We start from the raw sequence: 14133 nt of genomic DNA on the forward strand, positions 1-14133 counted from the left end.
CTTACCCCATGCCTCCTTTTGGTGTACACTTCGCGCACACCTCGCATTTAGTGCATGGTACGCACTGCGTAGGCACGCACAGTAGTAAACCGTAGTAAACGGTTCAGATTTCACCACTGCCAAGAGGCTCCTTTCACATCCCAGGTATTTTCCCAACGACGTGGTACCTATTTACTGCTATTTGCATGCTTTTTCTATTTCTATTTTATTCCATTCCAAATTTCTATTGCTAAGCAAGACAATTGCTTTTTACCCAATTTCTGACCTGTCTTGCCACAGTTGTTAAGTTTATCACTGCATTTAAGTTAGTAACACGTTTGCCACACTTGCTTCAACTGGCAAAAAGCCAAATCCACTTGGATTATGCTATCCTTATTGTCAGTCTCTGTTACCTCTGTTCTCAGTCACTGCATTTACCTATTTCCCCCAAGGTAATGAAGTCTAGCAGATTTTATATTCTTTAAAACTTCTCTTAGATAATGTCAGATTAAGGAAGAAAACACTACCTTAACAATAGGTACAGTTAAGGATAATTTAAGTCTGTCTCACATACGGACTGGAAAAGAGAAGAAGGCAACCTTATGGTTATGTGGCATAAGACAGATACTGACCGGACATTAGCTACAAGTGGAAATGAGAACGATCCTAAATGTGCATCCTAAAATAACCTGCAGCATTATGACAGATACAGATAGTGCTTATTTAGTGTCCACAATTGGGCCCAGCAACTTGGTTGTTAAGCAGACCAGTCACTATGTGAAATTGTGATGGTGCTTATGGTCTTACTTCAGTTTCTCCTTTGCTTTACAGAGCGGCAAAGGTTGTAAATATACAAAGTTACTTTTTCATCATGGTCATAATTGACCGTGCTAAATGTCAATTGCTAAATGAGGCAGTCGCTAAACAAGGACTACCTTGTCCCACATTACAAACAAATCAAACTGTAAAGTCTTCCGTTAGGAGTAACACAGCAGTCTGTCTTTAAAGAAAATGTTAAGTTTTCTGCTCAGTATTTCACTGTACATTAATTGAATGTGCTATTATCATTTCATAAAATCTCAGAGCAGCAGGTACTGAGTAAAGCAAACCTTTTTTAATGAATAAGTAAATAATACCTTTGTTATGATAAATAAATAAAAGCAAGGCAATACAGAACTCATCCTGAAAGGAAGTGTCTATGGGCAACTGAATTTCGTGTATTTTGATTATTTACAGCGAGATGCCTTGTTCAGATCAGGTGTTTCCCTTCTCTCTTTTTATTAGCAGGAGGATTATCCCAGTATGATAATAATTTTCTCTTGTTGGTTTTTTGTGTTACAAGTAAATGAAAAAGAAAACTGAGAACGAAAACTGTAAAAATGAGTCACCAACCCATTTTTATCAACCCTCAAAGATTGATGACAGTTGAGGCATAATTATAAAGATTTGCTTTTTAAACAGTTTTTTTTTATTTGCTCAAAATACAAAGCTTGCATTTATTTGAATGAATGGTAAATTAAACAATATGTTATAGTGGAAATGAAGTTTAATTGCTTTTAATGGCTCATGGTGTGCAATTTGACTGAAGTTATATTAAAAATTGCTATGAGAAGGGACCGGTTTCCAGAAAAGAAAACATAATGCATTTAAAGGGCTTTCATCTAGCTTTAAGCCGCAGTATATGGTCCATTACTAATGTCATTTCTACAGTCAGCTTTCTATTCTCTAGCAAAAGGAATTCATTTGGGAGAGCTAATTAAAAGCCATTGGCAAATAGAAAACTTTGCAGTAAGTGGCCAATCATGCAATGATTGTGGTCTTTGGCTGTATCAACATTAATCACTGTGAGCTAATTTGCTGTTGTAAACTGTATTGTTCTTTCATTGTATACTGCTACAAATGTATAAATGAGGCGAAGTTAAATGATTTTTTAAAAAATCCTTGCCCAGCTCAGCTTTACCATCCATAAACCTTTGGTTTATTTGGTTTCATAATTACCCATTCAACCCTTTCACGTGCCCCTTATATAGTAATAATATAGTATACTTTAATGGGTGTCAAACCAGATGTGTCATGCACAGGCCAGGTCCACCCTAGCTCCATGAAGGCAAAAAACATCATGATACGTCACGTGACATCAACGTGACGTGGGGAGTTTGACACCCGTTATATACACACACACACACTTTTTATACACGTATTAACTTATATAGTAATAATACAACAAATATCTGATTTGTTAAACTGAGTTGAGAAATAAAGAAGGGACTGTAGAATCTAGAAGGATGATTTTGGTGATTTCATAGACTCACTTGTATACACATTTCTTGGCAAAAAAGTGATGGTTTGCTGTTTTCTTCTGGGATTATTTAATTCTTCATCCAAGTACACTTAACCAAGCTCAACATGACTTTGCTTCTGAATCAACCCAAGCCTGGTCAGTTGCTGCCATCTGGAGGTTTGGGATAGAAGAATTATAAAGTTTTTAAAAAGTACCGTATTTTTTGCAGTGTAAGACACACCTTCCCCCCCCCTCCCCCCCAAAGAAAAGACGGTGAAAATCTGGGTGTGTCTTATACTCAGAATGTAGTCCTGCCCAGCTTTTCAAACGGAGGTTTCAGAGGCTGAAAAAAGCATCAGAAATGAAGCTTCAGAAAAGAAGCCCCCAAACAGAGCTTCAGAGGCTTTTTTTCTGAAGCTCTGTTTTGGAAGCTTTCAGAGGCAGAAAAAAGTTTTTTTCTGAAACAGAGTTTCAGAGGCAGAAAAAAAGAAGCAAAAAAAAAAAAGCAAGGCACAGAGCTCACAAGGAAGGAACCTGTTGCTAAAATTCACCTCTGGGAACAGCTGATTGGGGGGTAATCCTTTAGTTTTCCATTTAAAAAGCCACATTAAGGAGGAAAAGGTGGAAGCGCTCCACTTTTTTGTTGTTGTTGGTACCTCTACATATTTTTTGGAAGATCTCTGTTGCCTGTCGGGGTAGCCAGACTTCCCTATATCCTTACATCCACTTACATCAAAATATAACTCTTGTGTTACTAGGGGAGGTTGTACTTTTTAATTTTTTGCATCACAAATGCAGTTTGTCTAACGCATTGTCTTTTTTCCAGCATACTTTGGTATTTCTTTTGACCCTGGTAGAAATTTTTGTTGTCCCTCATCAGTATCCATCAGTGGGTAAAAGCCTCAGTATTTTAGGAATGATTGCACTAACCTATCTACTTTGGTAAGTTTCTAAAAATAAATGGGTTTTGTTTATTTGTTTCTACATGATGTTTGGCAAAACGCGAGAAAACAGTTCTGTTCTTCATCTAATTGAATATCCAACCTCAGTGTCCTCAATGGAAGCAACTTCCTTTTCTCCCTCCTGGAGGAAAAAAAATATATCCTCAAATACAGCTACCATGAACTCTGATCTGACCTTGAAGGACTTTGGAATTTGCGTTATACATCTTTATCTACATCACATGAGGGGATAATCAACTCCTCAACTTAATCAGATAATCATGCTGGTTATCAAATTGCTATTCCATAGAACCAGTTTGCACAAATCGCTGCCTCTGCTACCAGTTCTGCTGTTTTAAACTTTTCTCAAAACTTCTGTTTTAAAACCAAGGATGGAAAACACCTCCTGGTCCTCTTGATGTTGCAAAATTATAGTTCCTAACAGCTACAGCAAATGGGAATTGTAATTTGGGAGGTCGTAACATATTCCCAACCCTCCTTCAAATATAAAGTTTATGTGAGTATTCTTCAACTTAGTTCCCACCAAAAATACTGAACTGCAACTTCCTTAGAATTATAGGATTTGCAACTCAAAAAAAGAGAATGTTAGTTAGGGAAGTTTATTTTAAAGGGGTTTTCCTCCCATGTGTATTGGAGAAAGTCCGTAAACCAGATTAGAAGGAGGAGGAAGAGACTAGCCTAATAATACTAGCTGTTATTTATTTATTTATTTGTTTATTATTTAAATTTTTATACCGCCCTTCTCCCGAAGGACTCAGGGCGGTTCACAGCCAGATAAAAAATACACAATAATACAATATAAATACGATTAAAATACAATTAAAAAACTTATTAAATTGGCCAAGATTAAAAATTTAGGATAAAAACCCATTAAAAACCCATAAATTTAAAACTAACCCAGTCCAGCGCAGATGAATAAGTGAGTTTTAAGCTCGCGACGAAAGGTTCGGAGGTCCGGAAGTTGACGGAGTCCTGGGGGGAGTTCGTTCCAGAGGGCGGGAGCCCCCACAGAGAAGGCCCTTCCCCTGGGCGTCGTCAGACGACACTGTCGCGCCGACGGCACCCTGAGGAGTCCCTCTCTGTGAGAGCGCATGGGTCAGTGAGAGGTATTCGGTAGCAGCAGGCGGTCCCGTAAATAATGAAAAATTTAGATTTTTGGTGCTTTAGGCCAGCCTAATAATGAACTAAATGAACTGGTTGCTTCAGGCAAGAGATGCTGAACAATGGAAATAAAATGAAGTGATAGGTGATAAGAGTTATGTCTTTCCATCAGCCTGCTTTGCGTCTCCTCAGATGAATTGGGTCGTTCCCAGATTTGAAATACTGGTTGGCTTCTGCATATGAAATTAGGCGCTAACATCATCTTGTCCTTTTCTTTGATATCATATATATTAAGACAGCTTTATTTCTGCTGTTACTTCTAAATCATAGGCAGGGACATGAATAAGCGGGTAAAAAAAGTTTTTAAAAATGTAGCTTTAGCCATGTAATTGAAGACACAGACACATGATGTATATAAAAAAAGAACAGAACTTCAAATGAGCAGCCATAGTCTCCATCTTCATTTTTTTGTTTCACCCATGGATGCCCCTGGCCTCAGGCAACAATATTGAGAAAATGTAATACTCCTCAACCTTGCCATTAGAAGACTTCAGAGAGAAATATTGAATCAGAAACATTCATATTGTTCACTATAGGTAGTCCTGGTTTAGTCATTGCCTTGTTTAGTAACCAACCTTAGTTATCTCTAAAACTTATTTCATGAATATTTTTTTTTACCTGGTTCGCCAGTTGCGCCCCTTCCTTGACCGGGATGCCTTATGCACGGTCACTCACTCTCTTGTCACTTCTCGTCTGGATTATTGCAATGCTCTCTACATGGGGCTACCCCTGAAGTGCACTCGGAGGCTTCAGTTAGTCCAGAATGCAGTTGCGCGGGTGATTGAGGGAGCCACACGTTGCTCCCGGGTAACACCGTTCCTGCGCAGTCTGCACTGGCTACCTGTGGTCCTTCGGGTGCGCTTCAAGGTGCTGGTTACCACCTTTAAAGCGCTCCATGGCTTAGGGCCCGGGTACTTATGGGACCGCCTGCTGTTACCTTATGCCTCCCACCGACCCGTACACTCACACAGAGAAGGCCCTCCCCCTGGGCGCCGTCAGACGACACTGTCGCGCCGACGGCACCCTGAGGAGTCCCTCTCTGTGAGAGCGCATGGGTCAGTGAGAGGTATTCGGTAGCAGCAGGCGGTCCCGTAAATAATGAAAAATTTAGATTTTTGGTGCTTTAGGCCAGCCTAATAATACTAGCTGTTATTTATTTATTATTTAAATTTTTATACCGCCCTTCTCCCGAAGGACTCAGGGCAGTTTACAGCCATATTAAAATACAATTAAAAACTTATTAAATTGGCCAAGATTAAAATTTAGGATAAAACCCATTAAAACCCATAAATTTAAAACTAACCCAGTCCAGCGCAGATGAATAAGTGAGTTTTAAGCTCGCGACGAAAGGTTCGGAGGTCCGGAAGTTGACGGAGTCCTGGGGGGAGTTCGTTCCAGAGGGCGGGAGCCCCCACAGAGAAGGCCCTTCCCCTGGGCGTCGCCAGACGACACTGTCGCGCCGACGGCACCCTGAGGAGTCCCTCTCTGTGAGAGCGCATGGGTCAGTGAGAGGTATTCGGTAGCAGCAGGCGGTCCCGTAAATAATGAAAAATTTAGATTTTTGGTGCTTTAGGCCAGCCTAATAATACTAGCTGTTATTTATTTTAAATAAATAAATAAATAAATACATATTTTCAATTCAGTTACAGGTAATCCCCAGGTTACAAACGTTCCCTTAGTAAACATTCAAAGTTACGTGATCAGTGCCCCCCAGTGTTTCCAAACGAGGGAAAGCAATTTGGGAGCATGAGGTATTTCAGTGGGTCGGGGAGGTCTTGGGTGGTCTTAGGCAGGTGGCGTGTTCCATCAGTAGGCCCCCCCATGGCCTTCCCCATCCTGAAATACCTCGTGCACTTAACAAACCTCACATTCGATTAGTGAATGTGTGGGCAAAAGGAGGGAGTGATCTCGTTCAAGGTACGAGATTCACTCCCATGAATCCTCGGGTTGCGAATGGAATGGGAAGGCTCCATTACATTTGTAACTCGAGCACTACCTGTATTACATTAACTAGATCTCTCCACTAGAGCTGCAGTAGGGAGGATGTGGCGTGATGTCACATGAGTGACAATGTTGAACGACAGGCCTTTGTATGTGTATACTGAATTTATTTATTTATTAATTAATTAATTAAACTTCTATACCGCACCATCTCCCGCAGGACTCAGGGCGGTTTACAGCCATATTAAAATACAACAATATAATAAATAACAATATAAAAACAATTAAAACCAAATATTTAATGGCCAAATCACTAAAACGGTAAAAACCGATTAAAACCCATTTAAAATTTCGCTAAAATGTTTCTTAGGCTAGTCCAGCTCGCTGAAATAATAAAGTCTTCAGTTCACGTCTGAAGGCCCGGAGGTCAGGGAGTTGTCGTAACCCCGGAGGAAGTTCGTTCCACAGGGCCGGTGCTGCCACAGAGAAGGCCCTCCCCCTGGGGTTGCCAACCTACATTGTTTGGTCGACGGCACCCTGAGGAGACCCCCTCTGTGGGAGCGCACAGGTCGTTGGGAAGCAATCGGCGGCAGAAGGCGGTCTCGTAGATATCCCAGTCCTAAGCCATACTGAAGAAGGCTTAGTGTATCTATCAAAAGGATCACAGATCCCATGGAATCAATCCCATGCTCAGTGAGATCACTGCCTCTTTGCAAGTCTTTCCAGGTGAAAGGTAGGAATATAAATTCTGTAATGGATGGATGGACGGACACATGAACGGATGGATGATAGTTGCACAGTTATACTGATTTTTGAGTTGATCATTACTGGGGGAGTATTCTAACTATAATTAAACATGAACTAATTGATCTTGTTTGTTTCATAATGAGATACCCTAACTGAAAGAAATTAATTCTCTTCCCAGGATCTTCTACTTTTTTGCTAAAACAGGAAAATGGCTATATCCTATCTTCAGGTTTTTAAGTCCACTTGGCATGATAGTGTTTTCAGGGATTGCTGCTGTCGCCCTTTTCTTTTACTACATGTTAGGAAGATTTCTCAACTGCATGATTTGGGGTGAGTCTATTCTTACAAAGAAATCCTTTGAAGTTATCAGAAAAACATTTATGTATCTATTTGAGTATGTTTTGATCCAGGATCCTGTCCATTTGTCATTGTTTTTCAGATACGGATTGATTTGTACATTCATTAGAAAATGAGACTTTAAAAAATAGCAGGCTATGATAAGCATATTCTTCAAGAATAGGGAATATTTCTTTACTGTCTATTACTTAGCGTATGAAAATAAGACTTGGCTAGGCTGAATAAATGGGCTAATCAGCATAAAACTAGGAAGTTATGAGATCTAAATTAGAGTCCCCTGGTGTATCCCACCACAGAGATACTTTGGGAAAGTGGTTTAATTCTCAGCCAAGAGTTGGCTATTTGTGGGTAACAAAAGGTCCTTTTCTTAGTAAATGGTTTCTTTTGCTGCAGGCTCAATACTCTTATTTGTATATAATACTAAGCCAGGATTTGTTGAGCAATCCAATAATGGTATTGTTTACAGATAATCCCTAGACATAATGGGTAGATTCACACATCATGCTAAACCAAACAAATGCTTAGCTCTCCATTCACGAACCATGCTCAGAAGTGAGCAGAGGTAAGAATATTATACTCTATTTACTAAGTCCCATTTCCACAATTTATCTTTTTCATCACATAGGAAAGTCAGCAGCACTGCCAAATTTTGTTGTCAGTTGCCGATTCTTAAGGTAGTGAAGCCTCTTCGGCAGACAGCAAAACTATGTTGTGTTTAAATCTTCATTACTCATTCCCCCCCCCCCTATTTTTGGTTACCTTTTATGCCTTTGCACAGGTGACGCAGTTCCAGTGCTTCACAAGAAGAAATGCAAATGAAAAGGTGATGGTGTCATCCCAAGAGCTAGACAGATGATGAAACTAAGAAAATTTCTACGAAATCTCTCTGTATAAAGCCAAAATAAATTCTTTGGAGTAAAAAGTTCTGCCAGCACAGAAGAACAAAGATCCAGGAAACATGTGGACTACTGCCAAAGAAGTATTGTCATTGATTAGAGAATTCAGATTGTTATATAGCAGTGATGGTGAACATTTTCAGCACCCTGAAGAGGAGCTGCAAAGGGGGCATGCACACGCATGCACACACCGGGAAATGAATTTCCCAGATACCTAGTCTTTCAGTTACTGGTCCGCATGCGCGCACAACGATCAGCTGGCTGGCACGCATGCCCACGCCAGAAAACTTTCCACTTTCCGGCACTGCCGCATGCACAAAGGCCAGCTGATCATTGAGTGCGCATGTGCACCAGAAACCCGGAAGAGGAACAGGTGTTGCTCGTGCCAAGCGAAATGGCTCCATGTGCCTTAGGCTCGCCATCATGGTTATAAGGGATGACCAGAATCTGCTAAGAGACAAATATAACACAAACGACTAACATGATTTTGGCACACAATTGCATATCAAATGAGGCTAAATTCTATTTTTTTAAAATTCAACTGCAATTCTAATTTTATTCAGATACGTTTATAGCTATTTTCTTTATTCAACATGCGCTGGTATAAATTACTAAATTGTAACAGAACAAAACACCCCAAAGTCAGTCACATATTTTTTTATGATAATTGGCTTTCTGTAATATGAAATCTGAAACTATAAAATGCTCAGTGTTAAATAATATATATGAGAGTCCAGTAAGGCAGCTGAGGCCCACAAAAATGGCTAGATTGAATTAGGATTATTTTGAGGATAAAATGAAATAACATCTGATCTTCTTCTTGACCTCTTTAGATGAGCCCAAGCTACAAATACAATAATTTAGAAACTTGTATACAAAGTAATTAGGATTGGAATTTCTATTGCTAGGTGATGAGGTCATAAAGCATGATGTCATGTGATTTAGCAATGGCAATCCAACCAGTTGCCATGTTGCTGTCATTAAGCAAAGACCATGTAGGTTGTTAAGTGAGAATCTCACATGATCAGAACTTCCTGCCAACTCCTCCATTGCTTGTGGGAAGCCAACTGGGAAGGTTGGAAATCATTATTGCATCATGGGGGGGGGCAATATTTCAACAATAGGATATCCTGGCTGGTTGCCAAGCACCCAGATCACAATCGTGACAGCAGAAGTGCTGTGGCAGCCAGCACTTTTGAGGACCAGTCACTGAGCACCATTCATACATTATAGCAGTTTCTGAATATATGGTTATTGAATGGGAACTATCTGTTGTGTCTGCACCCCCTGAACCGGGGCCCCTGCCAGAAAGTGACTCGGAAAGTGAGGGGGAAGGGCCATCAGGAGTTACCTCTGGAGCACTGGCTTCCCTGGCTCAGCTCCAGGAGCCAGAGGCAAGCCAGGTGGAGGATATAACGAGGCCTCCGTCCCCTGACTCTTCCCCCCCTGGCCACGCCTCCAGACACGGCTCATGACAATCAGGCCTGGCTGGACCCTAGGTTTCGTAGGCAGGAGAGGCGGGAACAACAGAAGCAAGGGTGGGGCAGGCCTAGGAAGAGCTGAGTCATGGAGCCACACCCCACAGGATATAAAAGCAGCAATGGCTGTTATACCCCTTCGTGGCAAGCAAATCAACTGCTTAACTAGAGCTGAAGTACTGTTTGTTCCTGGTTGACTCATCAGCATCAAGAGAGATAACAGAGACACTTGGCAGACACTCGCTAGTTTGCTGCCAGAAGCTGATACTGCCAGCTAATTAAGTCATCGCTCGGACTGAGGCGAGGGGGACAGAACACTATCTGTATATTCCTTAAAAAAAACAATAAGCACATAAAACAATCCAAGAATTCAGAGCATTGAACTTGGAATGTGGGTATGCGGCATAAATCAACAAGATGGAATTGAAATAACCTTATTTAACAAAACAAAATTAATGCCATGAATAAGTTAATGAATAGTTCTTGTATTTTGCATATTTATAGAGGATGAATAAGAAAGCCGGAGGCTTATTTCTAATTATTACGTTATGTGTTTACTTTTAGATCCCGAGTAGGATCAATTTAAGTTAATTTACAGAAAATAAATTGTGAGTAGGTCTACTTTTAAAAATTAAAGTGCCATAAGAAGAAGAAAACAACCCAATGAAAATCGAACTGAAGGGCAATGCAGTGTGTTCCCATATAAAACATTATTTCAAAAACATGTATGCAGGATCTATAACAGCGAATGCACTCACCTGCCTTTTGACTCAACCATTACTCTAGAAAGCCATGTTTTATTCACAGGAGTCTGAGTGTGCTACTAATGCCTGAACGATAAACATCACAATACAGGTAGTCTATATTCCATGTCCTAATGGAGACTGGCAACTCCCCCACTAAGTGAAGCAATCGCTAAATGGGAAATCATGTGAAGATAGCTACTGTCGTGTCCCACTCCTCCTCTGACGGCCGGGTCAGGGAAGTCCGTATCAAGCATGGCCGCAAAGCCTCTGCAGCTTTGCCAAAGTTCTGTCAGAGTTCTCAGGGCAGGCAGGAGACCAGGATGTGACTTCAGCAATCCAAATTAGACTTTGCCTGACTCAAAGAATGCCAGAAAGCAGATCCTTTATATAGGCCATGGGGTGTGGCTCCATGACTCAGCACTTATCCAGGCCTGCCCCTCCCTTCCTTTTGCTGACGTCGCCTTTCCATTCTCCGGAAGCGTGGATCTATCCACTGCATCGTTTCATCCCCAGCTGCCGGCAATTCCAGCTTGTGGCTGGCTTCAGGCGCACATGCTATCGGGGGGAGGTTTGTTTGCTCAGTTTGTCTGGGCATGGTGCCAGGCTGGGGGCTGGAGGCATGCCAGCACATTCTTCTGCACTATCAGTCTCTGGCTGAGATAGCAAAAGATGAGAGGGGCCCGGCTGCGGAGAGGGGGGCGAGCGAGGCACAACAGCTACGCTTTCTGGCTTGAAACTGAGAAGAGTACTGAGTGTCACTCCTTCAGTTTTTCTTTGCCTCCTTAAAACCAGTGGAATGCTCAGGTGCATGCTTATTGTCTTGTACACACGGAAAGCAATGTGATCGCAATGGTAACCTATGGCTGAGAACTGCCAGCACATTACACAAACAGCTTATTCTCTTGAAATCTCTTCCTCTCCAATCTCTCTGCTCTGGGAGGAAGGAAGAAACCGGGGGAACAAACCACAGATCAGACACACGACAACTCATACTGATGTAATAGAGATCACATGACCGAGGGATGCCAAAAGTCATAAACTGGCTATAAAATTATATAAATTATATAATTTATATAACCAAAACAAAATTAATGCCATGAATAAGTTAATGAATAATTCTTGTATTTTGCATATTTATAGAGGATGAATAAGAAAGCCGGAGGCTTATTTCTAATTATTACGTTATGTGTTTACTTTTAGATCCCGAGTAGGATCAATTTAAGTTAATTTACAGAAAATAAATTGTGAGTAGGTCTACTTTTAAAAATTAAAGTGCCATAAGAAGAAGAAAACAACCCAATGAAAATCGAACTGAAGGGCAATGCAGTGTGTTCCCATATAAAACATTATTTCAAAAACATTTATGCAGGATCTATAACAGTGAATGCACTCACCTGCCTTTTGACTCAACCATTACTCTAGAAAGCCATGATTTATTCACAGGAGTCTGAGTGTGCTACTAATGCCTGAACGATAAACATCACAATACAGGTAGTTTATATTCCATGTCCTAATGGAGACTGGCAACTCCCCCACTAAGTGAAGCAATCGCTAAATGGGAAATCATGTGAAGATAGCTACTGTCGTGTCCCACTCCTCCTCTGACGGCCGGGTCAGGGAAGTCCGTATCAAACATGGCCGCAAAGCCTCTGCAGCTTTGCCAAAGTTCTGTCAGAGTTCTCAGGGCAGGCAGGAGACCAGGATGTGACTTCAGCAATCCAAATTAGACTTTGCCTGACTCAAAGAATGCCAGAAAGCAGATCCTTTATATAGGCCATGGGGTGTGGCTCCATGACTCAGCACTTATCCAGGCCTGCCTCTCCCTTTTGCTGACGTCGCCTTTCCATTCTCCAGAAGCATGGATCTATCCACTGCATCGTTTCATCCCCAGCTGCCGGCAATTCCAGCTTGTGGCTGGCTTCAGGCGCACATGCTATCGGGGGGAGGTTTGCTTGCTCAGTTTGTCCGGGCATGGTGCCAGGCTGGGGCTGGAGGCATGCCAGGACATTCTTCTTAGCACCATCTATTGGTAAAATGTTGGCATTACTTTTCAAGCAGACATTCAGCCCATAGATTTATTAGCAATGCTCACACCTACGTGATTATTTATCCTGAAGCCTAGTATCCATAACCAGGAGCAAGTACATTTATTTGTTTGTATCCCACTTTTATTATTTTTATTATTCATTTATTAAATCCATCCATTCAAGTCACATGATTTATTAAATCCATTCATTTATTAAATCCATTCATTTATTAAATCCATTCATTTATTAAATCCATTCATTTATTAAATCCATCCATTCAAGTCACATGATTTATTAAATCCATCCATTCAAGTCACATGATTTATTAAATCCATCCATTCAAGTCACATGATTTATTAAATCCATTCATTTATTAAATCCATTCATTTATTAAATCCATCCATTCAAGTCACATGATTTATTAAATCCATCCATTCAAGTCACATGATTTATTAAATCCATCCATTCAAGTCACATGATTTATTAAATCCATTCATTTATTAAATCCATCCATTCAAGTCACATGATTTATTAAATCCATTCATTTATTAAATCCATCCATTCAAGTCACATGATTTATTAAATCCATCCATTCAAGTCACATGATTTATTAAATCCATCCATTCAAGTCACATGATTTATTAAATCCATTCATTTATTTTATTTATTAATTATTATTTTACAAATAACTCAAGGTAGCAAACAGATCCAACACAGCTTCCACCTCCTATTTTCCCCACAACAACAATCCTGGGAGTTGAATTGGGCTGAGACAGACTGGCCCAAGCTCACCCAGCTGGCTTTCATGGCATAGGGTGGGATTTGAATTAAGAATCTCCTGCCTTTTAGTCCAGTGCTTTAACTACTAGACCAGGGGTCTCCAGCCTTGGCCATTTTAAGACTTGTGGATTTTACTCCCAGAGTTCCTCAGCCAGCAAAGCTTGCCAAGGTTGGGGGACACCTGCCTTAGTTGTCTCCCACCCAGTTATTAAACCAGGCCTGCCTCTCCCTTTTGCTGACGTCGCCTTTCCATTCTCCAGAAGCATGGATCTATCCACTGCATCGTTTCATCCCCAGCTGCCGGCAATTCCAGCTTGTGGCTGGCTTCAGGCGCACATGCTATCGGGGGGAGGTTTGCTTGCTCAGTTTGTCCGGGCATGGTGCCAGGCTGGGGGCTGGAGGCATGCCAGGACATTCTTCTGCACTATCAGTCTCTGGCTGAGATAGCAAAAGGTGAGAGGGGCCCGGCTGCGGAGAGGGCGGCGAGCGAGGCACAACAGCTACGCTTTCTGGCTTGAAACTGAGAAGAGTACTGAGTGTCACTCCTTCAGTTTTTCTTTGCCTCCTTAAAACCAGTGGAATGCTCAGGTGCATGCTTATTGTCTTGTACACACGGAAAGCAATGTGATCGCAATGGTAACCTATGGCTCAGAACTGCCAGCACATTACACAAACAGCTTATTCTCTTGAAATCTCTTCCTCTCCAATCTCTCTGCTCTGGGAGGAAGGAAGAAACCGGGGGGTGGGGGGGAACAAACCACAGATCAGACACACGACA

The 14133-nt window shown here is 41.3% G+C and overlaps 1 protein-coding gene across 1 annotated transcript in view; it reads left to right on the plus strand.

Annotated features, from left to right (window-relative positions):
• Positions 1 to 11498, plus strand: part of ADTRP (androgen dependent TFPI regulating protein) — a 28058-nt gene extending 16560 nt beyond the window's left edge. Inside the window, exons 4-6 of the mRNA XM_058175644.1 lie at positions 3087 to 3202; positions 7250 to 7401; positions 8207 to 11498. Of these exons, the coding sequence (XP_058031627.1) occupies positions 3087 to 3202; positions 7250 to 7401; positions 8207 to 8247 (309 nt within the window). The 3' untranslated portion in view covers positions 8248 to 11498. The remainder of the gene's footprint in view (positions 1 to 3086; positions 3203 to 7249; positions 7402 to 8206) is intronic.
• The last annotated feature ends 2635 nt before the right edge of the window (positions 11499 to 14133 follow it).

The sequence above is a fragment of the Ahaetulla prasina genome, chromosome 3 (assembly GCF_028640845.1).
Source record: "Ahaetulla prasina isolate Xishuangbanna chromosome 3, ASM2864084v1, whole genome shotgun sequence".
In the NCBI taxonomy this organism is placed as follows: Eukaryota; Metazoa; Chordata; class Lepidosauria; order Squamata; family Colubridae; genus Ahaetulla; species Ahaetulla prasina.